The 25,905-nt window shown below is 34.6% G+C and overlaps 1 protein-coding gene across 2 annotated transcripts; it reads left to right on the forward strand.

Annotated features, from left to right (window-relative positions):
• Positions 1-1,721: 1,721 nt before the first annotated feature.
• Positions 1,722-20,055, forward strand: LOC129952748 (ras GTPase-activating protein-binding protein 2). Of its 2 annotated transcripts, none has more exons than XM_056065557.1 (5): positions 1,722-2,326; positions 12,423-13,828; positions 13,893-14,174; positions 18,074-18,330; positions 18,483-20,055. In XM_056065557.1, the coding sequence occupies exons 2-5, from the start codon at positions 12,616-12,618 to the stop codon at positions 18,870-18,872; spliced, it is 2,142 nt and encodes a 713-aa protein (XP_055921532.1). In that variant the 5' UTR covers positions 1,722-2,326; positions 12,423-12,615; the 3' UTR covers positions 18,873-20,055. The 2 variants fall into 2 exon arrangements, with proteins under 2 accessions (XP_055921532.1, XP_055921541.1); XM_056065566.1 differs by lacking the exon at positions 1,722-2,326 and adding an exon at positions 3,338-3,462.
• The last annotated feature ends 5,850 nt before the right edge of the window (positions 20,056-25,905 follow it).

The following is a 25,905-nucleotide window of genomic DNA, read 5'->3' on the forward strand; positions in this document are numbered from 1 at the left end:
TAAATGTTTACTATTTGTTTTCTACCTGTTAGATATGATCTAAACCATTTTAAAAATGATGAATTTAAACCCAGTTTATCTAACTTCTGTAAAATAAGACCCCATGATGGACATCGCTAAACGCTTTTATTAAATGTTCGTATGTAGAATATCAACTTGCTCTTATTTTCCATTTGATTGCAGCAAAAGTTGGTTAAAAGACTTAAATTGTCGAGCTAGTAGATTTGCCCTTTAAAAACCTAGCTTGGCAGGGAGACAAAGAATTATTTAGTAAAAAGTAAATCTTTTGAGTTATGACTTTTTCAAGCAGTTTTGATATAGCAAAAATTTTTGAGATAGTTCTGTAATCACTAACCAAATGTTAAAGTCCATTTTTAAGAATTAGATCAATACAAAAATATTTTCCATTTATCAAGAAAAACTTTTTTATATGGATTTGTTAGAAATGCTAGTGATCACATTACTCAATTATTTTGCATAATTTTATTATAATAAGGGTAATATTAAAAAGTACCCTTCTTTTTTTAGTTATATCAATATCAAGCAAACTCTCCAAAATCTGCTTTTTGGAAAAATCATTTAAGCGAGAATGAGTTATGGGATTTAAACCGCTGAAGTATGCATAAATATTAGATGACGCAACAGTCCGTTGACAACTCCCAACCATTCCTGTGTGCGATTACTGGGATGGAGGGGACCTACAGTTTTAAGCCGAATCCTTACGACTAATTTAAGAAAGCAGTTTTCATGACAAAAATTACTCTTGGGGAATTTGTCGATTCCTCGCAAGAAGCAGTTCCCGTGAAAAAAAAAAACTTTAGATGGCATAGGCAGAGATCGATCCCAAGACTTTTGGCATGACACTCCAACGCACCAACTATCATGCCACGGGTACTGTCCTTAGATATTATATCATCAAAAAAGAAAAAGATGAACATTTCGGTTTAGAATTCAGAAGTACCCAAAACGATTTTGATTTACTTTGTATGTTCATTTCTGTTCTGATAATATTCTGCTTATATAAAATTTATTTAGAAAATCGAATTCTTTTTTTAACCGCCAAGATGCAGTTCAAATTAAACACCTACCCTTAAAATGGAACAATCTTTTATGACCGACGTTATTTTATGAAGAGCAATATTATCCAAAATTTCGAGACCATTACCAATATTTTTAATTTTATTATATTTTATATAAGAAACTTGCATTTAACTTTCTGTTCAAAAACAAAAAAAGTTAATTCCTATTCAGCAATTAACAAAGAAATTACACTCATCGTGTAAAAGCAATCCCAATCACTATTGGATGAACACACGACCAGGGTAGTTCATTTCCTTTTTTATACCAATGTCAGCGGGGTTTAATTTGTATACCAAACATGGCGATGTTTTTTTATACCAATCCATAATAGCGCCATTTTTCTTGAATGCATCTAATTTTCTCTTTCAAGCCGGCGTCCAAATTGCAAAAAACCAGTTTCCATACGGCTTATTCTTTCTATTCTACTGCTCACTCTTGTGTAATTCAATCTACCTTATATTATATCATATTAGCTCTCTCTATCGCTCAAGAGACAAAACTACTTTTCATGCATCGGACATCGAGAAAAACATCGAATCTTGAACTCACCTACCTACTCCCTCGACTTACTAAAAACGGCAAGGCAATATTCAACTGAACTGTTCGACCGACAGCCATCTTTCTTCGTATTCGTTCATCCATCTAGCTCTTCTAGAGAAACTCAAATCTATCGTTGTTACTCTTCTCTACAACACAACGCTAACGCTGAAAGCTAAAAAACTGAAACGCTCTGTGTCTGTCTACTGTACTGGCTCTGCTCTGGCTCTCAAGTTTAAATAAGAAAGAAGAAGAAAAGAACCTACCAGCACTTTTCGTTTTCTTTAACAAACCAGAAAGAAACCAACCAAACCGAAACCACACAAAAATACAAATTACAATTAAATTGCAATTTTTCGCATTCTTTTCTTACGCAAAACGAGAGAAAAATAACTAATTTTCCAATTATTAAAAGTAAAAGTATAAATAAATTTATTAAAAATTAATAAAACCTTAAACTTAAATTATAAAATCTGTGATCATTTGTTTAGAAATAATAAAAATTAAAAACAGTAGAAGAAAAATGCAAATTTAATTAGAGAAAGACGGGAGAGTATTTTATACAACACACACAACACAATTCATCATCATTCATCGAGAGCCTTGCCGCAACATTTAAGTGATAATTATCCAGAAACAGAAAAAACAAACGTTTATTTTTAAAAGCCGACAAATTCTTTTTATAATTCGCCGTCGAACTTAAAAAAAGGTAAGAAAAAATCCAACAAACCAAAAAGACAGTGCTTGTGATTTGTGCTTGATTTAAGTTTAAGTAAGTTTTTCTTTGTTGTGGAAATTGGAAATGGGCTACGACGGACTTTTGGCTTTTTTCTTCTCAGAAAACCAAAAGAAGAATATAGCCTTAGAGTCAGCGCTGAGCGCCTCAGCCCAGTTAGGGGGATATTTTTCTCGAAACTCGAAAGAAAGATTTTTTTCTTCTTCTACTTCTGTCTCGATTGTGTCTTAACCTTAAAAAATGATATGATGGCTTTTTCTTGCCATTTGCGGCTTTAACTTGAACTTTTCCTTCTATTAAAGTGAATAATCGTCGTCCACCACATGGGGATTGGGAATAGTGAAATTTTAGGAAATTATTTTCAATTTCGGTGAAAAATATAACGACGACGAAAGCGAGACCGATGGGGACTGGGATCTATATGTAAAATTGCTGCTCTAAGCTGAGCAGGCTTTTTTCTTTTGGTTCTTTTGTGAGGTCGTGCTTTGATTTTGGTCATTTATTGTCTTCTGTCGAGTCGGGTAGGGGCTGCTTATGGTTTATGGTCGTGCCTCACCTCATAGAACACACGACTCCACGACAGACGATTCGATGTCAAATCAAAGGTGGTGTGCTTGTGCTTCTTTGTGCACGTGGGTTGGATTGGAATTGGTTTTCCGTCAATTCATAGATTTTTGTAGTGCTTTTCATTTAAAATAGAAACCAAACTTATTGATTTCAGTTCTTCGATTCCCGTGCAAGGCAAAAAATACTTAAGACTTACCTACTTAGGTTTTAGTTTATGCCTCTGCAAAAATCTTCTAGAAATGCATGCAGTAAATTGTTGCCATTGTTTATTGTAGCAACGGTGGTGAAAGGGAGATGAATGTATGTACTGCAATTTTTCCTTCGGCAATGTGTTTTCATCTTACCTTTGCCTTGCCTTGTGCTTGTGGTAGCAGCTTCAAAAGGCGGTGATTTGTGTCCTCATGGTGCGAAAATTTTATTGTACTTTTTATAGAATTCTCAGACTAGCTTAGTTTTGAAAAGTTAGTGAATTTTATGTCTTGTAGAATTTATTAGAAATGTAATTCAATGAGAAGATTATTTTCTTTCTTTTTGGTTTAGTGGTAAGTGATCTCATTGATGGTTAAATGAATGGACCCCTGGTAGGTTCTTTGTTCTTATTGGTTTACTTGCTTGCAGGTGCTAACTGCTAAATTATATAAATCTATAAAAGGGCGGAGGTAGTAGGCTTTGCTTGATGTTTTCACTGAAATTCTTGTTGTACAAGAGCTTGAAGACAATATGATTTGATTAGTTTACTTGACTGAAAGCTTGTGTAGGATGTATGTATTTTGAATTATATTAAGAAAGTCTTTTTCTTAAAAGTCAATTCTGTTTAATGTTGGTTTCAAAAACTGTTCAAAAAGTAAAGAAGGCTAGATTTTCATTCAAGAGATGGGTTTACCAACTCTTACAAAATGTTTAAGAACATTTTAAAGTTCAATGAAAAATGATCGAATCAAATTATGTTCGAATATGACATCATACTAGATTTGTAGATTTATGTAAAAAGGTTAATAAGTTTTAGACGACAAAGGACTTAAGTGATTTTACACTATTGTATGTTCTTTGTCCACAGGATATAATCGACAAAGGTAGTTAAGTATCCTTGGTGTAAAATGTAAAAGAACGGGACCATAACAACAAAAATTAATTTTATGTTAGAGGAAAGTGAAAGAACAATGACATCTAATTTAATTAATTTTGTATAATATTCAAATTGATAAATAAACTAAGTGGGGAACCATGGCTTAGTGATAGTGACTAACAATTTTCAACCATTCCTGTGTGCGAATCATGTCAGGGATGAAGGGAGTTATTTCCCTTATGTTCTCTTTGGCAATAGTCAGATCAAGTGTGTTGAAAGAGTTAAAAACCTAGGTGTGTATTTTAGCAGAATTCTAAAATAGGATGACCACATTCGACAAACATTTGGCAAAATAATTATAAAAAGTTCTTAGCAATCTTGCAATTTCGAAACATTTAACACCTTTTGATATTAAATTATTGCTGGTAAAAGCACTAATAATGGGTGGTTAAATTTTAAGGGCCGATGTTGGTTTTGAATAAAACACAAAACATCCATTTCTTCCAATACGGGCTATAAAAATTTTTTGGGGGCCCTTCTACGTAACTCGATTCTACAAGGAATTTGCTCGAATTCCAAAAAATGGTACTAGGTATGTATCTATTTGACTACTTTCGAACCAACGAGGATCGAATAGTTCTAGCAGTGCCAACTATATTCTTATGACTTACTTAAGGTGGCGCTACAGTCCGGGGCGGACCTGGGCCTCAACGAACATGCGTCTCCAGTCAGCTCGGTCCCTAGCTAGCTGTCTCCAGTTTCCCACCCCAAGTTGGTTGAGGTCCTATTCCTCCTGGGTGCGCCACCTAAGTCGCGGTCTTCCTCTAGTGCGCCGTCTCTCGGGATTGGATTCGAAGACCTTCCGGGCTGGAGCGTTGATGTCCATCCGCTCTACATGACCTAGCCATTTAAGCCGTTGGACTTTAATTCTGCTAACTAGGTCAGTGTCGCTGTACAGCCCGTACAGTTCGTCGTTATATCTTCTCCATTCTCCATCTATGCGTCTTTCTTTGACAGGGTTCAGGCCTCATGCGCCATAAATAAGAACTGGGGTGATGAGTGTCTTATAGATGGTGATTTTAGATGCTCGAGAGAGGACTTTACTTCTCAATTGCCTTCTAAGTCCAAAGAAGCAGTGATTTGCAAGAGTTATTCTTCGTTTGATTTTAGCGCTGGTGTCGTTGACTGTGCTAATAGCGGTGCCTAGGTAGACAAAGTACTTAACTACCTCAAAATTATAGCTGTCCATGGTGACGTTTCGTCCAAGACGTCGTTGTTCAATGTCCTTTTTTGATGACAGCTTAAACTTGATCTTGCCCTCATTCATCACTAAACTCATCTTCTTTGCTTCCGTCGCAATGCTCAAAAACGCTCCGCTAACATCACGCTTTGATCTTCCAGTTATGTCAATATCATCTGCGTATCCGAGTAATTGGATGAACCTTTTGAAGATTATGCCTCTAGTGTTGAGTGTTGACGGTTGAGTTTTGCACAATTCTTTCCAGAACGATGTTGAAGAAGTCGCATGACAGTGCATCGCCTTGTCTAAAACCTTTTTTGACATCAAATGCATCGGTAAGATCTTTTCCGACCTTGATAGAGCAGCGTGCATTCTCCATCGTCATTCTGCACAAACGGATAAGTTTGACAGGGATGCCAAAACTAGACATTGCTCGGTAGAGCTCTTCCGTATACACAGGTGCTGTCATACGCGGCTTTAAAATCGATAAAGAGATGGTGGGTATCGATTTGAAGTTCCTATGTTTTTTCCAAGATCTGCCGTAGTGTGAATATTTGGTCGATAGTGGACTTTCCTGGTCTGAAGCCACACTGATAAGGACCAATCAGGTTGTTGACGAAGGGCTTCAGACATTCACAAAATACGGCAGAGAGGATCTCATACGCAATGTTAAGGAGACTGATGCCTCTGTAGTTGGCGCAGTTTAGAGGGTCTTCTTTCTTATGTATCGGGCATACTAGGCTGAGATTCCACTCATTGGACATGCTTTCTTTCGACCATATTTTGCAGATGAGTTGGTGCATGCTCCGTACCAAGTCATCGCCTGCTGCCTTGAATAGTACGACAGCGATGCCGTCAGCTCCAGCAGCTTTGTTGGACTTAAGTTTAGATAAAGCTATCTTCACTTCGTCAAGGTCGGGTAGGCGGAATTGTTGATCTACGTCACCGAGGTTGAGTGGTTCTATCTCCCTTAGAGCGGAATTCGATTCGTCATCGCCGTTATATAATTTGGAAAAGTGGTCTTTCCATATTATCAACATAGACTGCGGTTCCACTACAATGTTCCCTTGATAGTCCTTACAGGCTTCGGTTCGTGGCTTGTACGGTTGGGAGGTTTATTTTATCTTTTGGTGAAAATTTACGAACCTCATTCCTGTTGTGACATGCCTCTATCTCCTCTATCGCGCGCTTCTCATTCTCTCTTTTTTTAACCTCCAAGAAGAAGTGTTCCTCTCTCCTCTTCTGCTCGTAGAGCTCGCGAGCAGCTCTGGTTCTTTTGTGCAGTGTTTTGTATGCCTGCTGTTTCGCTGCGTGCGCTCGCCGGTATTCGTCGTCAAACCAGGGGTTTCGCTGTGTTGGCCGTGTGATTCCTAGCACTTCAGAGGCGGCATCTCTGATGGCTGCAAGGTAATGTTGCCACTGTTTTTCAATGCTTAATGCAGGCATCATAGGACTCCTTAAGAGGTTATTAGAGACTCGATCGGAAAAGGACATGGCAGTCTCTTGCGATTGTAGATCTAACATCGAATATTCTCGCAGTACTTCGTTGTTTTGGCTTAGATCGGGATATTCGTAGACGTAACTGGGCTTCAACGAGGTAGTGGTCCGAGTCAATGTTGGCCCCTCGGAATGTTCGGATATCCTGTATACTGGAAAAGTGTCGTGCGTCGATCGCGATGTGGTCAATCTGGTTGACGGTTGATTGATCAGGAGATTTCCATGTCCCCTTGTGGATATTGAGATGTGTGAACTGTGTACTAGATACCAGAACGTCTCGCCCCGCAGCGAAATCGATCAGCCTGAATCCGTTGTCGGAGGTGGTGTCGTGCAGGCTGTATCTCCCGATTATGCCACCAAAGATGTCCTCTCTTCCTAGCTTGGCGTAAATATCTCCGTAAAACCTATGTGGGTCCATATCTGAATTCTGTTATTTCGGTATATTATGAACGTATCTTGTGCCATATTTGATCCAAACCGTTTTCTCAACTTATAAGTACTTGTTACTTCAATAAAATTTATATTATTTGCTTTACTGGTAATTTTTTTTCAATTACTACGTTTTATTTTTATATTTTTTGTACAATTTTGAATTCCTCAAACACGCGTTTCTCGTACTACACTCTTTGTGACGAGTTTGACGGAAAAAATTGTTGTCGAAAATCATTTAGAGCGTTTATGTTACTAATTTCACACTATATGCACAAAACAACAGAATTTGTTGAAAACTAGAAAATATCGACAAAAATACGGTTTGGCTCATATATGTATGAGCCACCATGCAGTAAAGGGTTACTGTCGAAAACGAATAATCAATTTTTACCAACTTTTAGTAATGTTTTTATTTTTTATAAACAAAAATTTCCAAAAATATTTAAATATGTATGTTTAATTTCACACTACAATATGTATATTATATACAATTTAATTCAAGCCGCTAGCGTTATTGATTCGTGAGATATTTTGGGTTAAGCAAAATGTTCACCCTTTTTTAAATGCTTATACCACCTACTCAATTTTTTTGGGAGTCCTTTCTGAATTATTATCTGTTTTTATTTGAAATCGATACCTCTATTGGTCCTTGAGCTATGGACGGCAAAAAAACTTCCCGAACGTACAGACGTACCAACGTTGGTACACACGCTCGCACAGACATCTCTCTAAAAAATATTTCATTTAGACTTTAAAGTTGGTGGAACTTCGAGAAATGTCAAAATTTTCAATTTGACAAATCGTTAACACATGAAAATATAAATTTGGAGTCTAATATGGAATTATTTCGTCTAGAGAACAACTTAATTACTCACTTAAGGTGGCGCTACAGTCCTGTGTGAACTAAGGCCTCACCCAACAAACTTCTCCATCTAGCTCAGTCCCTAGCTAGATGTCTCCAGTTTCGCGCTCCAAGTTAGGTGAGGTCACCTTCCACTTGTGCGCGTCACCTGATCCTCCACTCCCCTTCGATGCATACGGGACAGTAGATCACACGAAGAACTTTTCTCTTGAAGCGACCCAAGGTGCTTGCATCCGCTTTTGTCATAGTCCATCCTTCTGAAGTCCTTGACTACCTCAAAGTTACGTCTGTCGATGGTGACGTTTTGACCAAGACGTCGGTGTTGTATGTCCTTTCTTGACGACAGCATGTACTTTGTTTTGCCCTCATTAACCGGATAACCTATTTTTGCCGCCTCTGCCTCAATACTCAAAAAAGCCCCATTGACATCACGCTGAGTTCTTCCGATTATGTCAATTTCATCAGCATATGCTAGTAATTGGACAGACTTTTGAAAGATAGTGGTGCCTCTAGTTTTGACGTGTCAGCTCTGCACTATTCTTTCAAGTACGATGTTAAAAAAAATAACATGACAGCGCATCACCTTGTTTAAAACCTTTTTTGACATCAAAAGGTTCTGTTAAGTTGTTTCCAACCTTTATGGAGCAGCGCGAATTCTCCATGGTCATCCTGGACAAACTGACGGGTTTTGAAGGGATGCCAAAACTAGACATGGCTCTATACAGCTCGTCCCTGTAGATGCTGTCATATACGGCCTTGAAATCGATGAAAAGATGATGGGTGTCGATTTGGTGTTCTTGGGTTTTTTCCAGGATCTGCCGTAATGTGAATATTTGATCGACTGTTGACTTTGCTGGTCTAAGACCACACTGATAAGGACCTGTCAGGTTGTTGACGATGGGCTATAGACGTTCACATATTACAGCAGAGAAGATTTTTTAGGCGATGTTAAGTAGACTGATTCCTCTATAGTTGGTACAGTTTAGAGGGTCTCTTTTTTGTCAGGATCGGTCAAACAATACTGAGGTTCAATTCATCGGGCACGCTTTCTTCCGACCATATTTTACAGATAAGTTGGTGCATGCTCCTAACCACCTTATCTCCAGCTGCTTTAAAGAGCTCGGCATTCAAGCCATCCGCTCCAGCGGTTTTATTAGACTTGAGCGTTTCTACTTTCGTCTTTCCAGCCTTCGGTTCTAGGTTTATGTACCTGTGAATTTCGTTTCACCTGCTTTTAAACCTCTCAACATCTTCGTCCGCACGCTTCTCATGCCCTCTCTTTTTCCTTCTGAGAAGTCGGTGTTCCTCTCGCCTCTTCTGCTCATAGAGCTCATAAGCAGCTCTTCTCCTTTTATGCAGCGCCGCTAGAGAACAAACTAACATGCAAATGTCGAAGAAAGTTACTTCGGGTAAGCACCCTTTTTTTTGTTCATTAAACATTCCATGACTAATTTGTATATTGTCTTGAGAATAAGTTCATAAGATGAATTTTAATGTTGAGTATTTTTTTTTAATATAATACGTTAGCTAAATGTATTTCGTAAATAAATTTTAAAAACTTTAATGGTGAAAAAATAACTGGACAAAATGCCAGCAAAAATCCATTACGATTTAGCGTTCCAATTTTGTGCTGTTCCGAAGTTATCATTAAAAAATAAAAGATGCAAATTAAAAGCACAAAAAAGGAAATAACAGACCATTTTTGTCTGAAGCGCCAAGTTCGTGGTTTTTAAATGTCTATAATTTAATTCAGTTAATTTACTGACAGCTAAACTTACCGTTAAGAAAAAAACATAACCCAATCAATGTTTGATTTGAGTTTTTCTTCAACACAATAATTCCAATGACTGATTTCTGTCAGAAAATTTTGTTGGCTAGATTTCTTTATGATAAAAACCTATAATAAATATAACTGCCCAAATAACACGGTCAGGAAACTTATCTTGGAAAGTTGTTATTATTTCGTTGTTTGTTTGAAACGTAGTGCCATTTGTGAAGTAAATTTAAATGTTTTTATTTTTGAACATTTCAAAGAAGACCATTGCATCTTTTTGCAAAATCTATACCTATTGGAAATAAACAGTCAAAGATAAAGAAGTTAAAGGTCATTAAGAAGAATTTCATCGGTCAAAAACTTATATGCAAACAAATATGTATTCTTTACATGATATCAATATTATGACACTTCGATTTTGATACTTGTAAATATTAATAAAGGTTTGTTCAAGATTTTTTTTAGGGGTGCAGTTGACGTTTATCAACAACATTGCTACAATATGGCTTAAGTTAGGTTATGCTTAGTGTACACGATTGCCAGGTCTGGCAATCATTGTCAGATCTGCAAACGTCTGACAATGAGATGACAATGAGCTGAAAATTTTAATTTGTGTGTACACGGTTTGCATATATCTACAAACATCTGCAAATCTGTTGCCAAATATTTGTCTGACAATCTCGACAAACTAATTTGGCCAAATAGCTAGCAATAGATTTGCAACCATTTGTAGATTTTCCAACCGTGTACACACCAAATCAAATTTTGGATCTGCAAATTTATTTTCAGCTCATTGTCACTAGGGATGCAAACGATACATCGATGTTTTGAAAACATCGGTTTTCAGGCGACGGTGACCGTGTAAATGCCTCAACCGTAATGGGCTGTACATGTTCAGCACTCTCATTTTCAATATAAGCATCCATATCTGAAAATAAATGTTAACGTTTTTATACATTTTCTTTGAAATGAAAAAAAAAACAACTTAAAATTTACCTTGTAGTTTTCTCCAAATTTGTCTGCCAATGAATAAATTTGCAAATGTTCCTCTAACGGCATCTGCAAATTTATTCATTGTCAGACGTTTGCAGAAACGTCAGAAAATGAAAAAAATTTGGTGATCTCCCAATGAATTTTGTGTACACACGATTGCCACATCTGCAAATTCATTTGTCTTCAAAATGATTGATGAACAAATTTTTCTGCAAATCAATTTGGTGTGTACACGATTGTCAGCCATTCGAGACAAATTTTCAGTGGCAGATCTGGCAATATTTGCAGATCTGGCAATCGTGTACACTAAGCTTTGGGCTGAAGTGGCTGTCCATGATAGAACACTTAGGCCAGCTGTTAGCCCATTGTGATACCACCAATTTAACTTAATTATGAAACGAAAGGATAATTATTTTTGTGCTTAAAATCGTTTAGAACGTTATAGAAGAATTCTCCTAGGTAGGTTTTACTTTTTTGAGCTAAAGCAGGACATTTCCAGTAAGGCGAAAAAATTTTCCTGTCTTCTGCAATAAATCCACCTGTAGTTGTTTTTTTTTATAATGTCTTGTCTTAGGAAAAGTTATTACGTGATAGAATGTTTAGTACTGTACAATTTTTAGTGAGTTCCTGCTTTAAAATTTTCTCGAATGGATCTATGGCACAGCAACCAGGGGCAGAGTCCAAGCATTAAATGGCAGCCTAGCTGCTTGAGAAATCGAAACACACGATTAGGACAGACTTAATCGTTGAAAGCACACGCCTCCATCATCCCACTCATTAGTTTTTGATCAATATGTATAGAAGTGGATTGACTCGTCCTTCATTCACGAGTTGTCAATGCATCTAAATAAATTTATTGTTTGGGGTAGGATGCGTCATCGGTCCGTACTTATTCGAAAATGATCTTTCTATGCCATCACCGTCAATAACGATCGCTATAGGTCGATGATCCCCAACTTCTTCTTATTTGAATTGAATAATATGGACATCGAAAACGTATGGTTCAGCTCGAGCTTACAATATTTACGATCTAAAATGAGCACAGAGCTTGAGGTAACATTTCATTCTATTGTCAAAGTCGGAACGACGCGAGCTCGTGATTGCGCTTTAGCTACAAAGTGTTCAAAGGGATGCTGCATTAGCATTGATAATAACATTACATGACGCCCTCATTCAAATATTTTTGAAAACTTTTATTTTTTCTTTGGTTATTTTTACTGGCTATATAAATGTTGATCAAACTCAACAATGTTACTTTGAGAATTCAAATAAAATCAATACTATATGTTTTGTTTTAGAGCTACAATGTACATAGTCGGATAATTTTAAATTTTTGATAAATTTTGCACCACGCCGCCGCCGTCTTAGGACGGAGCTTTTCATTTTTAAGAAGTTGCGCCAATCAAAACGACTTAAAAATAAAATTACGGGAAGTAGATAAAAATAAGCGACAAAGTCCAATTATTGTTTATGGAACAGAATCTTTCTCAATAAACTTTTCTACTACGAAGAAAACATAGAAATAAGAGTCACAGACATAAGAGTGAATAGACACACTACACTCTTAAATAAATTACACACATCTACTGATCTAAGCATTTTAGCAAAATTAATTTTTCAAAACATATTTTTTTACAGGATTTGTTTCATCGTAATAAGCAACTGAACTGTTAATTAAAAACGCGTCTAGTATTAGGAAATCTCCCAAGAGCCACTTGCAAAATAAAAAAAAATCGAAAAGCAAACATTTTGCAAGATCGATATTTTATAAATCTACGATTTGTATTACTCTAGAAAAACGAAGGCACGCTCCCGCTCTATCGTGGAAGAAATGGTAATGGAGGAACAACAACCGTCACCACAATCAGTAGGACGAGAATTCGTCCGACAATACTACACTTTGTTGAACAAGGCACCAAGTCATCTACATCGCTTTTACAACAACAACTCGAGCTTCATTCACGGTGAATCAACCTTGGTCGTTGGACAAAAGAACATCCACAATCGTATCCAGCAGCTGAACTTCCGTGATTGCCATGCAAAAATAAGTCAAGTCGATGCTCAGGCAACTTTGGGAAACGGTGTAGTGGTTCAAGTGACTGGAGAGCTGTCCAACGATGGCCAGCCCATGAGACGCTTTACCCAGACATTTGTTTTGGCTGCACAATCACCTAAAAAGTACTATGTGCACAATGACATCTTCCGCTACCAGGACATGTACTCGGATGAGGAGAATGATGGTGAAAGTCGATCCGAAAACGACGAAGAACACGAGATCGATCAACAGCAGCAGCAGCAACAGCAGCAACAACAACAACCGCAGGTGGTACCAACCAATAATCTGAGCGGTGTTACTGAGACCAATGTTATTCAGCAGGTGCAGCCTCAACCGCAGCAACAACCAGCTCAGCAACAGCAAATTGTAGTGCCTCAGCCCCAAGCTCAACAGCAGGCAATCTACTACTCGATGCCGCAGACCGTTGTTGCAGGTGCCCCACGTGCTGTGCCAGTGATCGCAGCTCAAGCTGTTCCAATTGCTCAATTCCCTGCTCCAGCTGCTGCTCAGCAAACTCAGCTCAATGGAGGAATTGTGCACGAGGATTTGTTGGCAACTACCATGCAGCAACAGACTGTTCCACAACAGCAACCGGTGCCACTTCCAATGCAGCAGATGGCTCCTCCAGTACCAGCGAATGTAGCTCCTGCTGTTGTGTCAGTTGTTTCACCCCAAGTGTTGCCTCAACAACCGACCCAAGTTGCAGTTGTGGCTGCTGGTGCCATCCCTCAGGTGGTGGCCCAAATTCCAAACATGCCATCCGCAGCAGAGCACTCTCCTCCTTTGCCTGTCATGAGTCAGGCAATGCCAGTTGTATCACAAGTTTCAAGTGGACCTGTACCCAATATTCAACCAGTTGACTCAAACATCAATACAAGTGGTGGCAGCGTTAGCCAGAAAGACGATGACATGGGCAACTACAGTGACCATGCTAGCAGTCAAGAGTACATTGATGAACCACAACAAATGGTCCCGGAAAAATATGAAGGTACTAAATTCAAAATTTGGATGGTTAAAAGATTAAAGTTTAATAAAAATTGTTTCTATTACAGCACCCAAAACCAATGAGCCCAAAACTTATGCTAATCTCTTCAAGTCTACCGCAAATATCAATCCATCCTCACCTAATAGTGGATATGTACCGCTTCCTCCAGTTAACCAAAATCATATGAATATGAATCAACAGTCGCAACAACAACAATCTTCCCTGTCCTCGTCATCGTCGTCAGCATACAAAACAAGTGAATCACGAATGATTGATAATAATATCCAAACCGGTGTTACTGGAGCAGCTCCATTACCACAAAGAACTAACTCAACGAGGATTAATAAAGGTAATTTATATTTGCTTCATTGATATACATACATACTTTATCTTATAAACAGTAAATTGTTTAAAACATTCCACCAAATTTAAAGTTGGGTTAGTTTAGTTCTAAGAATTCTGAATGCTATCTTAGCGCTCTCCTGGTTTCCAAAAAAAGAACTGTCTGAAACGATTCAAATAACTTTTTTTCTCAATTTCTATTGTTCTGATAAAAACTTTTCATTATTGGATTTAAATAGTGGTCAACTTAGATCCCGGAAAATTCGACGAAACGTAAGGAAAATATTGGAATAAAGTTTTTATCATCACATCAGTTTAGAACCATTTTCTTAACTCCTTTTAACTCTTCCCGAACTACGCATTTATCGAGTTCAAAGTTAAATGGAAAGTTTGAGGATTGTTTTTCTTGACTTGTTTAGTTGTCATTACAGTTGTCATTATAGCCCCATAAAAAGTAATCAAATGTTGACAAATCCGGTGATCGAAGGGTAAATTCCAAATCTTCACGCAATGATATCAAGCGTCCAGTGAATGTTTCTCTTAAAAAAAAAAACAAGTTTGCTCTTGATGTATGGCAAGTCGCCCCATACAGTATTCAAATTGTGTTGACAATGACAGTTAAATCATTTTCACGAAAAAAGTACGGACCAATTCGACCTTTTGACTTTGGTGAGGTTGTTCATGGAGCTCTTGTGGATTTTCAAATCTTCGGATTGTAGGGATGAAAATGCAAATCAAAGTGCAAAATTCGTAAAATTGAGCAGTCTGACATCTGTAGAGCCCTAGCGTGAGATACAGCCGATGGACGGGGGATGGCTTCAGCTGCTTGACGAACTCTTTCAATGGAGTTCTTACCGTTCGATTTCTACATTGCTCAATTACAGGTCTCAAAGAACCAGTTTTGTTAAAGCTATTCAAACACTTCATAATCGTATTGTGATTTTGGAATGATGTGTGTGTTTTAATGACCGAAAGGTCCGTTTCATTGAATCTTTTGTTCAGAAACGCACGAACTTCTCGTCAATAACATGTCGTAGCTACGAGTTCTAAATGCAGCTATTTGGTTTTTTAAAGTAATCATCGCCGCGGTGAAAATTTGAGTCATAACCTTTTAGAATAGCTTTGTAAATAAAACAAACACAAAACGTTTTTAATGTCTCGGGGGTCCCATTTATTAAGTCCAATAGATGAAAGCGTTTCGTACTGCCTTCTTTCAACTCTTCAAAATGTTCGTCTGTGCTGTCTTATGATGGGTGATATAGTTCTTTATTGGAGAAACGATTGGCCCAAAATACCCTTAAAATGATTCGAGGACACCTGTCAAGAAATGTTTCCAGGTGCTACATTTTTATAATAGTACTGATTTGACGTTTGACCGTTACAGTCGTAGCTTTGAGAGTGGTTCGTCTAGAAATTTGACAACATCACAACCGAAGTCTTAGATTTCCCGATAGTTAGTGATATCATGTTCGAAGTCCTTCCCTTTCTCTACCTGCTGCCAAGTGTTCTATCATACGTTGTAGAACAATCTTTGCTTCAGTTTGGCGACTGCAAACAAAACGCAAATATCTCCAATTTTCGCACTTCATCAAGTCCAACATTTTTTGGGAGGTTGACAATCATTCCCTTATTCCATTTTCAGAGAAAGCTTTGCAGAGATTCATGCTGCTTTTATGAGCGGTTGCGACAGTTCGTTTGATGAACTTGGGCCTGCTTGTAGCAGTTCTGCGGATGTACCTTCCAGCCCTAGTATTTTGTTGTTTGTCAGTGCTTTGGCCACGATTAATTTTTATTTCTGTATTGCTGTCGAATTCATGTTTTAAAATCAAGGCAGAATGCTCCTTCCACCTTCTAAGCTGGTCATCATCCGTTAACAGCTTTGCATCAGCGAGCTTAATAAATAACAATTTTGAGAGACAAAAAAAATCGAAAGTTAAAAAAAATTAAGTTTAACTTTGAGTAAAGAAAATGGCTCTTATACTTTTTAAAAAATTAATTTGATTAATTTAACAAAAAAAAAAAATGATCACACGTGGTTGAAAAACGGCAACAATGTAACAATTCCCCTTATCAAGAAACTGGTGTGTATTTTTATATGACATTAAACAGATCGTGGTCCTGCTAAATAGTCGGATGAGTATGGTTTGTGTGGTCGAGTAATTTTTAGTTCCTTTCGAGGAACTAGTTGTACGGGTTGTACAATGTACAATGACATAACAGTCCAAAACGACGTGCCATAACGACGTTCCTGAACACGGTTTATGGCACACACGCACAGGTGGGTGAGGATCTTATCAACTTAACAGAACTAAGTTACTCAGGGGCAAGCTAGTTACAAAAACTTACTGATTGAGATCAACCTAGTACATAGCCGCGCATAAGTAAGTAAAAAATGCCTGTTAAAAGATGAAAGCGAGCGGCAGGTCGAGTCGAATTCGCTGATGGATAGAATAACTTTTTTATTTAGTTCTGTTTAACTGTCCAATAAACTATTTGCTTCAATGCTTTTAAAGATACATTTATTTATAAAGAGATGAGACACTTCGAAGTCGGAATCAAACCATTACAGAAGAGACGTTTGACCCTTAGGGGCCGGTTATAGCTATCAGTAAAATCCGTCATTGAAATTTTTGTTTTTAGTTTTTGAACCTGTTACAGATTTATTTCTAACAAAAAATTGATGCAATAAGGTGAATCCTATATTCAAGAATTTTTTAACGAAAAAAATCAAAAAAAAAATCAGAACCCCGAAGCTCGATGTTATTATCGAAAGCAAACAACAATTTAATAACGTAAATTTACTGATTGCTATAAACGCTCATCAGTAAAACATTTCAGATTCCTCCTGTTTCAAATTTTACTGATAAATTTTAGTGATATCTATAACCGGTCCTTGGAACGTTTTCGTTGTTAGAAACTTCTTCAACGCTTAAATTATTTCATGCTCAATTGTAGCGTGTCCGCTTTGACTCTTTTAACAATAACTTTTTAGAGTTTTTGAAAATGATCTGAAGATCCTTTTATGTGTAGATGATCCTTAACCATTATTGAAATAGAAATTAATTTTTGGGTTTTCTTCTATTCTTAAAGACATAGCTAACGGATAAATAAGATAAACATTTTATACCAAATGGATGCATTGGCTAACAAGGCCTTGAAATTTTGTTACAGAATTAATGGCACGATTGCGTAAACCACATATCTATAATAATGAGAATTACACTTTTTAGAATAAGCATTGGTTATTTATAGCAAGTCCTTTATTTTTGTATAACAGCTGAACAGCGTCTTTGCAAAACAATAGGAATTTTTCCTAGCATCTTCATAACGAAAGGCTGAGCTTTTATATCGTTTTTTGACCTGCATTGAGATGCTTCCGTCTTCACGTCAGGTCGAAGATTTACAATTGAGTTTAAATCTGGCGACTGTGCAATTAACAAAATCAACTCTGTTATCCAAAATATTTCTTGGCAAGTTTGTTGGTATAATTTAGCTCGATTTCTTTTTAAAGACCCACTTCAAAGGCATCATCTCAGATGCACAATTCAAGGTATCATCCTCGGGTATCTTAACGTAAAGATGTAACAAACCGTTATATGAAAAACTCATTTAATAATTTTTTAAATTTATTTGTGGTTAAGTTCGGAATTTTTTTAACCTTAACTAAACAAAAATAACTGTATTAAGACACTGTTCTAAGCAGAGCAAAATTAAATCGAACCAGGAAAGTTCAAAAAGGAAAAATCAGGGGTGAAGCTCAGGCGGTGAAAAAAACGCAACACAAAGTAAAAGCTGTGTATTTTTATTATTTAAAATACATCCAAAATGATGTTCTATTTTAAATTTATTTTTAATAAATAACAATCTTGATGATAACATTATTATTTTGTTTATTTGGTTGTATAGATTTTGAACAAAGACGCCCAGGTGGTAACACGAATACACAACAATTTAGCGACAGCAACCAACTTTTCTTAGGCAATGTACCCCATCATGCTACAGAAGATGAATTAAAGGAATTATTCAATCGTTTTGGCACTGTTATGGATTTGAGAATTCATTCGAAACCTGGCCCAAAAGTACCAGGAATTCGTAATCCACAAAATTATGGTTTCATTACATACCAAGACTCCCAATCTGTTGAGAATTGCTTATCTCATTGCGTATGTTTATTATAAATTCTTTTTTTTTATACTATGATGAAAATCTATTCGAAAAAAAACACCTGATGGGATTGTTTTCGAAGAGATTTTTAGAAGTATTTTAATCTTTGTAATGGTTTTGTTTTCTAATCATTTTTTTTTTAACTTTATAGCCGCTGTACTATCCACAAAATTCACCTGACGGTCAGAAGCTCAATGTCGAGGAAAAGAAACCTCGCTTGAGAAATCCCAATGACTTGCCCCCACGCCAATCAAACAACATGTCTGGTAACAATGGCGGCAACGGCAACAACATGGGCAATTCACAGCGACCCAACATGGGCCCCAACCGTTCGCTCTCTAATTCTGGTGGTATGATGCGCGGCAACCCCGGCAACAACAGCCTATCTCGTGGCACAAGTGGCGGTCCACGTATGGGCGGTGGCTTCAATCGCAACGACAGCCGAGGTCCACCTGGAAGTGGATCACAGCAGTCACGCGGTAACGGAAACTCAGGTTCCAATGCTGGAGGTGGCGGTGGCCAAAGTTACAACCGACGCTAACCGTTTATATTCATTTACACACATTAATCTTTATAAGATCGATTAACCCTTAAACAAACAAAAAAACAACAAACAAACAATTAAAATTAATACTTTTATTTAAACAAAACGAAAAAAATGATAGCTTGGTCTTTATTATCCAAAATATTTCTTTTTTCAAGAAGAGGAAACAATGAAATTGCGGTCAACAATTTTTGTTTTATTATTTTCTATTTTTAATATAAATAATGCTATTGTTTTGTTTTCTTTTCTTTTGTATTTTTAATTTATCAAAAAAATGTAAAAAAAAATAATAATTATTAAAAAAAAAAATAAAAAAAAGAGAAAAAACACTGAAAACGCAATAAAAAAAGCAAAATAAAGACTTAAACTTTATTGTTCGTACGTTTATATTACATAAATAAAATAAAAATATATATAAAAGATTTAAAAAAATACAAAAATAGATGAAACATACAAAAAATGTAAAAAAATAAATATTTAAAAAAAAAAATAGAAAAAAAATACAAATAAATAAATAATAAAAAATTACAACTATATTAAATAAATAAAATAAAGTTCTCTCTTTTTCAAAATAATAAAAAACAATACAAAAACAGGAAAAAAAAAGAAAAGCAAGCAAAACAAATTCTTCTTAAAAACAAAACGTAACTTTGCGCGATAGTTTGTAACTATGTCTGAAGGAAATGAATATTAAGTTATTATTTATGTAATTATAAATTTAGAATATTTCTTTTTTGTTTTGTTTTTTAAATTAAAAAAAAAAACTAAAATTACGCAATAAAATGGGAAATAAAAAAGAATTACCTAAACAAAATTAAAGAAAAAATACCGAGAAACAAGAAACAAACAGGACAACAAAATTTTTAAAAGAAAATTATAACAATAATAACGGATGAGTGTGTGTGTAAGAAAATAAATTGAGTAAATAATAATTTAGAAAATCATTTAAATTAAGATAAAACAAACAAAAAAAAACTACATATAACTTAAATATTAACTAAACATAAAACAAAAACAAAAGAAAGCTACAAGCAATTACAAATTCTTCGACAGAGACAGAGACAAGACAAACATAAATTAATTAACATTATAAACAAATTGTAAAATAGGCTATAGAAATATAATCTATTTTATTTAATTTCTTTTTTATACAAACATAAACTATTTAAAAACAACAAAACAAACAAAACAAAAAGAAAGTGTGCAGTAGTCTGTCCGATATTTTAATTTTATTTTGAATATTCCCTTAATTGGAAGAAAACTTATTCTGTAATTGTTACATAAGCACATTTTTTTTGCATTTTATTTATAATAATTGTTTTACTTAAAATTTTATCATACATTCTGTTGTGGTTGCATTGCTTTATTTTATTTTATTAATTTTTCTTTTCTTTTTTGTTGAGAGCAGGAAAATCAGAGAAAAAATATGAAATTTTTAAAAGAGAAAAAAAAACAACCTTTTTTATTATTATTATTTTTATATTGTGTGTGTGAATTTCAAATATAGGTAGGAAGGTAGGTAGGTACATTTCAAGACGTGAATACGTAGATAAAATGGGGACTATTGGAATTTTCTCATTTTCGTCGACCATTGTGCAAGTGAAAAAACTATCGACAAATCGGTTTGGTGATGGCTTTTTCGGAACTCGTAAAAGTTTCCGATTACGGTGAACATCGTGATAGGGATGAATATCGAAAGAATCACTTGGAAATTAAGTTCCAGTAGAACGTTGGCTCTAATTTCGATGTGTACAAATCCGGGTTATTTAAAGAAACGTTGAAAGTGAAAAATTCTCGATTGCCCCCAAATTGAGCTTATTTTGTATTCAAGCTTGTTCAATTGGAAGCGCAAATGCTACTTCGAAGAATGCAACAGATTATGAAATTTCAAGACATTTTAAAACTTTTCATAACGACTTTCAAGTCTATCAATAATTCCATAGTAATGGGGAAATCTACGAATTCCGATAAACCGTATCACGAAATTCGTTCGTAATGAAACATTTTATCAGATTACCAGTACGATATTGAGAAATACAGCCTTATCACGAATTCCATCGTAATCGGAAATTTTTACGAATCCCGAAAAAGCTATTACCAAATACGTTCGTAGAGGAAAGTCATACAATTTCGAATTACGACCGGATGTCTTGAAACGGTTTTTCGGAAATTGTAAAAGTTTCCGATTACTATGGATTTTGTAAAAGACCTGATAGTTTTTTTTTCGAGATTCGTTAAAGTTTCCGATTGCGATAGAATTTCTGATAGGGTTATATTTTAATTTACATGAGTTCAGAAGTTCAGAAAATAGTTTGGCTGTTTCAAATGGACTTTATTTACAGTTAGAAACTTTTCATTTTTTTTTTGGAAAGAACCTTCACGGGTCTCCAATGTGGATACCAAGTATATGAATAAATAAGACAAGACATATAAATACGGTTAAGTACTAAATAAATCTCGTTAGTTTCATCCATGGAAACATGTGTGGAATCGGATAAGGTGATTCAACAAAATTCAATAATTCCATTGAAGATTTCAAAATAAGAATCATAGATAGGATGTTTTTTAGTGGTATAGAACTTTGAAATGTAATAAAAGAATAATGATTTTTGGAATACAACCGCCACGGCTGGCTTGGAAGTAGTCTAATCTGGAGTTAGAATTTTTAATGATTCTTTCCAACATTTGTAACCGTATATGTCAGCATTAAGTGATATCGAAATAAAAGTACCAATATGACTGTCTATCCAAATTCTCTTTTTTTTTAAATTCATCGGTTACAAGAATGTTTTTTGAAAGAGCAAAATAAATAAAAGAGATTATGTTGCAGCCTTTTTGTGAGTGCTAAGTAGCCTTATTCCCACTGAGACGGAACTTTATATTCGTTTTGAAATGAATGTCACAATGTGCTACGTATGAAGCTTTTATTTTGGACTATCACCTTAAATAAATATAATTGGTTTATTTTGACTGTTATTAACTTGTCAAAAATCATATTCCACGCCTGACTTTTCAAAAAAATCGAAGATCTCTGAACAAAATTATGTACGTTTTTGAAAGCTTTTTCTATTTTCATACATCAACAAAGTTGGCATGGTTAAAAAATTATGTAAAAAGTGAAACAACAAGTTCATTTGAAATCTAATGAATTTTGGTAAAGTAAAATTGCCAAAACAGCAAGTAAAGCTAAACAAATGCATCAGAAACAAAAGTTCAATGAGTTGTCGTCTTATTATTAATTTAGTAGAAATAATTTGTATAGTAAAATACAAGTTATATTATTATTAGTTAAAATATGTAAACAATTACATTGCTTATTGATAGTTTTTATCTGTTTTTTTTTGTCCTATATTAGTCTTTTAGTAAAGTTCAATGCACCTCGATATATAAAACGGATTTTTGAAGGTTCTGATCTTTCAGGTTCTACATAATTTTCATATTTTAACAGCCAATAATTGTTTATTAGAGGTCATTGTCAATATATACGAAGACCTCTATGTAAAACAAAAACTACTGTCGAGTTGAAAGAGTAATAATCGAAAACATGGTTTCGGGAATGGATTCAATTTAACAAATAAAGGTACTTCCAAAAATACCTTCAAAATGGTGTGTGCACTTATTTCCCATTCAAATCTCAAATAGCCAAAGTGTCTATTCAAATCATTATGTCCTTAAAATTTTTGTTTCTGGATGACACTGGCCGAATAATAATTATTTGTTTTCTGATTAAGATGAAGCGATTAGCAAGAAAACCGTTGATTGCTTCTAGGATTTTCATTGTAAACGAAATTAAATAAAGGCGCTGTTCAATTGAATTATAGAAACTAAATTCCGAAGAAGAGGCATTTCGTCCACAACATAGGCCCCTTAAATTCAGTCCTATCATGAATTCCATCGTAATCGGAATTTTTTACGAATCCCGAAAATCTGTATCATGAAATCCGTTCGTAATGCAAAATTGTTTCTTCGTGATTCGTAAAAATTTCCGATTGCGATGTAATACATGGTAGGGCTGATTATAATGAGGAATCGTCTCAGGAGTCAGGAGATCTGTAATTATTACATTTGACTGAATACAAATGTCCCTCTGAGGTGATCACCAAAACTACAAAGAAAACTTTGGTATAACCTTGAGTGGAAAATCTAACTTAAAAAGAGCGCAACAACAATTAGTAATTTTTATATAGATGAAATTTGTTTATTTTTACATGACCCCTTAGCCGTTTTCATGTAAGCAATTTGATTTTATGTTTAATAATTTGATCTAAAATCTTCTTTCATAAACTATCAATCAAGCTTCAAATCAAAAGTTAAGTAGTATCTAAGGACAGTTTTTTTTCACTTACCGACATTTTTAAGAACCCTTTTTAGTTGTGAATATGTAAAATTTTGAAATGTGTGAAAGTGTGTTCTATATCCATTAAAAATCAGAATCTTATTTTAACTTAATATTAATTTTAACTTAACTCACGGTGCATAATTAAAATAATAAACATTTTTATAATATCCCTGCAAGTTACCAAAAAACAAGCAAACAAAACAACTCCTCTCACTCATTTTCTATTTATCTAGTGCCAAAACTGCAAAAATCTTTTATCTTACAAAAGTTAATTATTCAATATTAATTAAATAATACATTTATTTTCCACTCGCTAGTAATTGTTTTTTAAATTAATTTTTTAATAGATCTCGACCGAATAATTTTTTGTTTATATATCATCACAAAAATCAGAAACAAATCGCGTGCGCAGTATTCAAAAAAGAAAGCAAACAAATTATATATAAACAAAAATAAACTTTGTTCATTTCGATACAATATTAAAAAAAAAAAAAACAAATACATAATTAAAATGCTAAAGAAAATGACCTCAAAGAATTTATTTTTCAACGCTTTAAATGTTATAAACAACAAATTATAAAACAAAACAATTACTACCTTCAAGCAAATATTTAAATAAATAATATAAAAAACAAAACAAAGAGAAATCGACATTTTAATTTACAAATTATAACAAAACAAAATAAATAATACAAAAACAAAAACTTGAAACCAATTTTAGTCTTAAAGTGAAATTACTTACTAAAATTATAATTAAGTTTATATCTAAGAACTAATTATAATAGAAAAAGGTAAAATTTTCATATAAAAACTAAAAAAAAAAAAAACTAGAAAAAAAACGTACAACACAATTTGTAAAAAAAAACAATAAAAATTTAAAAAAAAAGTGCCGCCCTTCTATTTCAAGTAAATATTTAAACTTCCGAAACCACAGTGAGATGAATTGACATTAAAAAAAAAACAAACAAAATTATAAATAATAAACTCGAATCTATTATAACGACAGTGGAAAATAAAATTTGTAACTTTTTGTATAGATCAAAATTTTATTTTTTTTGTTAATATTAATAATATTTACTTCGTAGAAGTTTTTTGTTTCGATTGATATTTTTTAAAAGTCCCATATAACCGTAATATCTATTATATTTAACAAAAGTAAAAACGTGAAAAAGAAAAACATCTTCCTACAAAATTTATAACAAAAACATGTGAAAATGAATGCTGCAAAATTAACGCAAACAATAAATTCTAAAAGTTGTGGCTATAAACAAAAAAATAAATAAATGAATACAATATAAAACAAAAAAAAATATAAATATTTAGTTACGTACCTTATTTTGTTTATTTTATTTTGTTTTTTAATATTTAGAATAAAACTCACATACAAAAAAATTAATAAAAAACAAATGCGTTTTGTGTCTATGATGATTGACAAAGGCAGAACTTGGGTCCAACTGAAATTTCGATTTTCAAGAAATAAAAAAATGTAGAAAAAATGATACGTACCAGAAAAATATATAGGGTCCGTCATCTAAGGTTTTTTTCAACTAGTGCTTATTTTGTAAAAACTTAGCTCAAGTCTGATTTGACAGATAATTAGTTTTATCCTTCTGCTGAACGAATATGGTTGTGTATACGCTTGATCAACGCTGTGAACATCGCTTAGAGAAGATGCCGATTCCACCAAAAAAGAAATCTTTTCAGTGAAGCTCATTTTGATCTTGGCGGTTATGTAAACTAGCAAAACTGTCGCATTTGGGGCACAAAAAACCCGCACGCATACATTGAAAAGCTGATATACACAAAACGAGTCACTGTTTGGTGCGGATTTTAAGGCCCAACTATAATAGGCATAAGCTTATGTCAAAAACCCAACGATAATTCACTTAAGTTTGCGAAATTACTGCATAGCCATAATGCAATTTTGCTCACGAATCTACATGTCAGATTTTACTTATGCGGCGAGCGACTGGGATCGCTCTTGCTTAAGTGTGCTTAAGTTAACGAAACTGAGAAAAATTGAACGAAACGGAGCTAGACTCCATTATGTTCACTCGTATTGAGATTCTTTGTATTCGCACGTTTACTTATGCGCGCATATGCTAGCTTATGCCTATTATAGTTGGGCCTTTAGTCCAGAGCCATTGTGTCATTTTTTTTTTTTGAAAATGACCAAAGAATGTCCCTTAAGACCCAACTATAATAGGCATTAGCTAGCATATGCGCGCATAAGTAAACGTGCGAATACAAAGAATCTCAATACGAGTGAACCTAGTGCCCGATTACACGAGATGTTTTTTCGGTTGTTTCCTCTTTCGTCTTTTTGACAGATCGGGTGAGGGGTGTAGAAACGTAGGGGGAAAGAAGTCCTGAAAAGACTCCTGAAAATGTATGGACTTTTTTTGTTTGAACTTTGACGTTTATGCTTTTTCAACCAATAAAATAAACAAAATGCATAATTTACAGCTATGCGTTCAGTTTTCCAGAGTATTGTGTAGTAAAGGCAAATATAAACGTGAAATAATGTACATTTAAATATATATTCAAACGATTTAAGAAATGTGGACAAAAACTCAAACGGAAGTATTATTAACGCTGTTTCAAAGTTGACCCAATTTGTATAACAAGCTGAACAAAAATCAATAAAAATTATTCCATAAATTTGTTTTATTTTTCACTAAATTATTGCCA

Source organism: Eupeodes corollae, chromosome 1 (genome assembly GCF_945859685.1).
Source record: "Eupeodes corollae chromosome 1, idEupCoro1.1, whole genome shotgun sequence".
Classification (NCBI taxonomy): domain Eukaryota; kingdom Metazoa; phylum Arthropoda; class Insecta; order Diptera; family Syrphidae; genus Eupeodes; species Eupeodes corollae.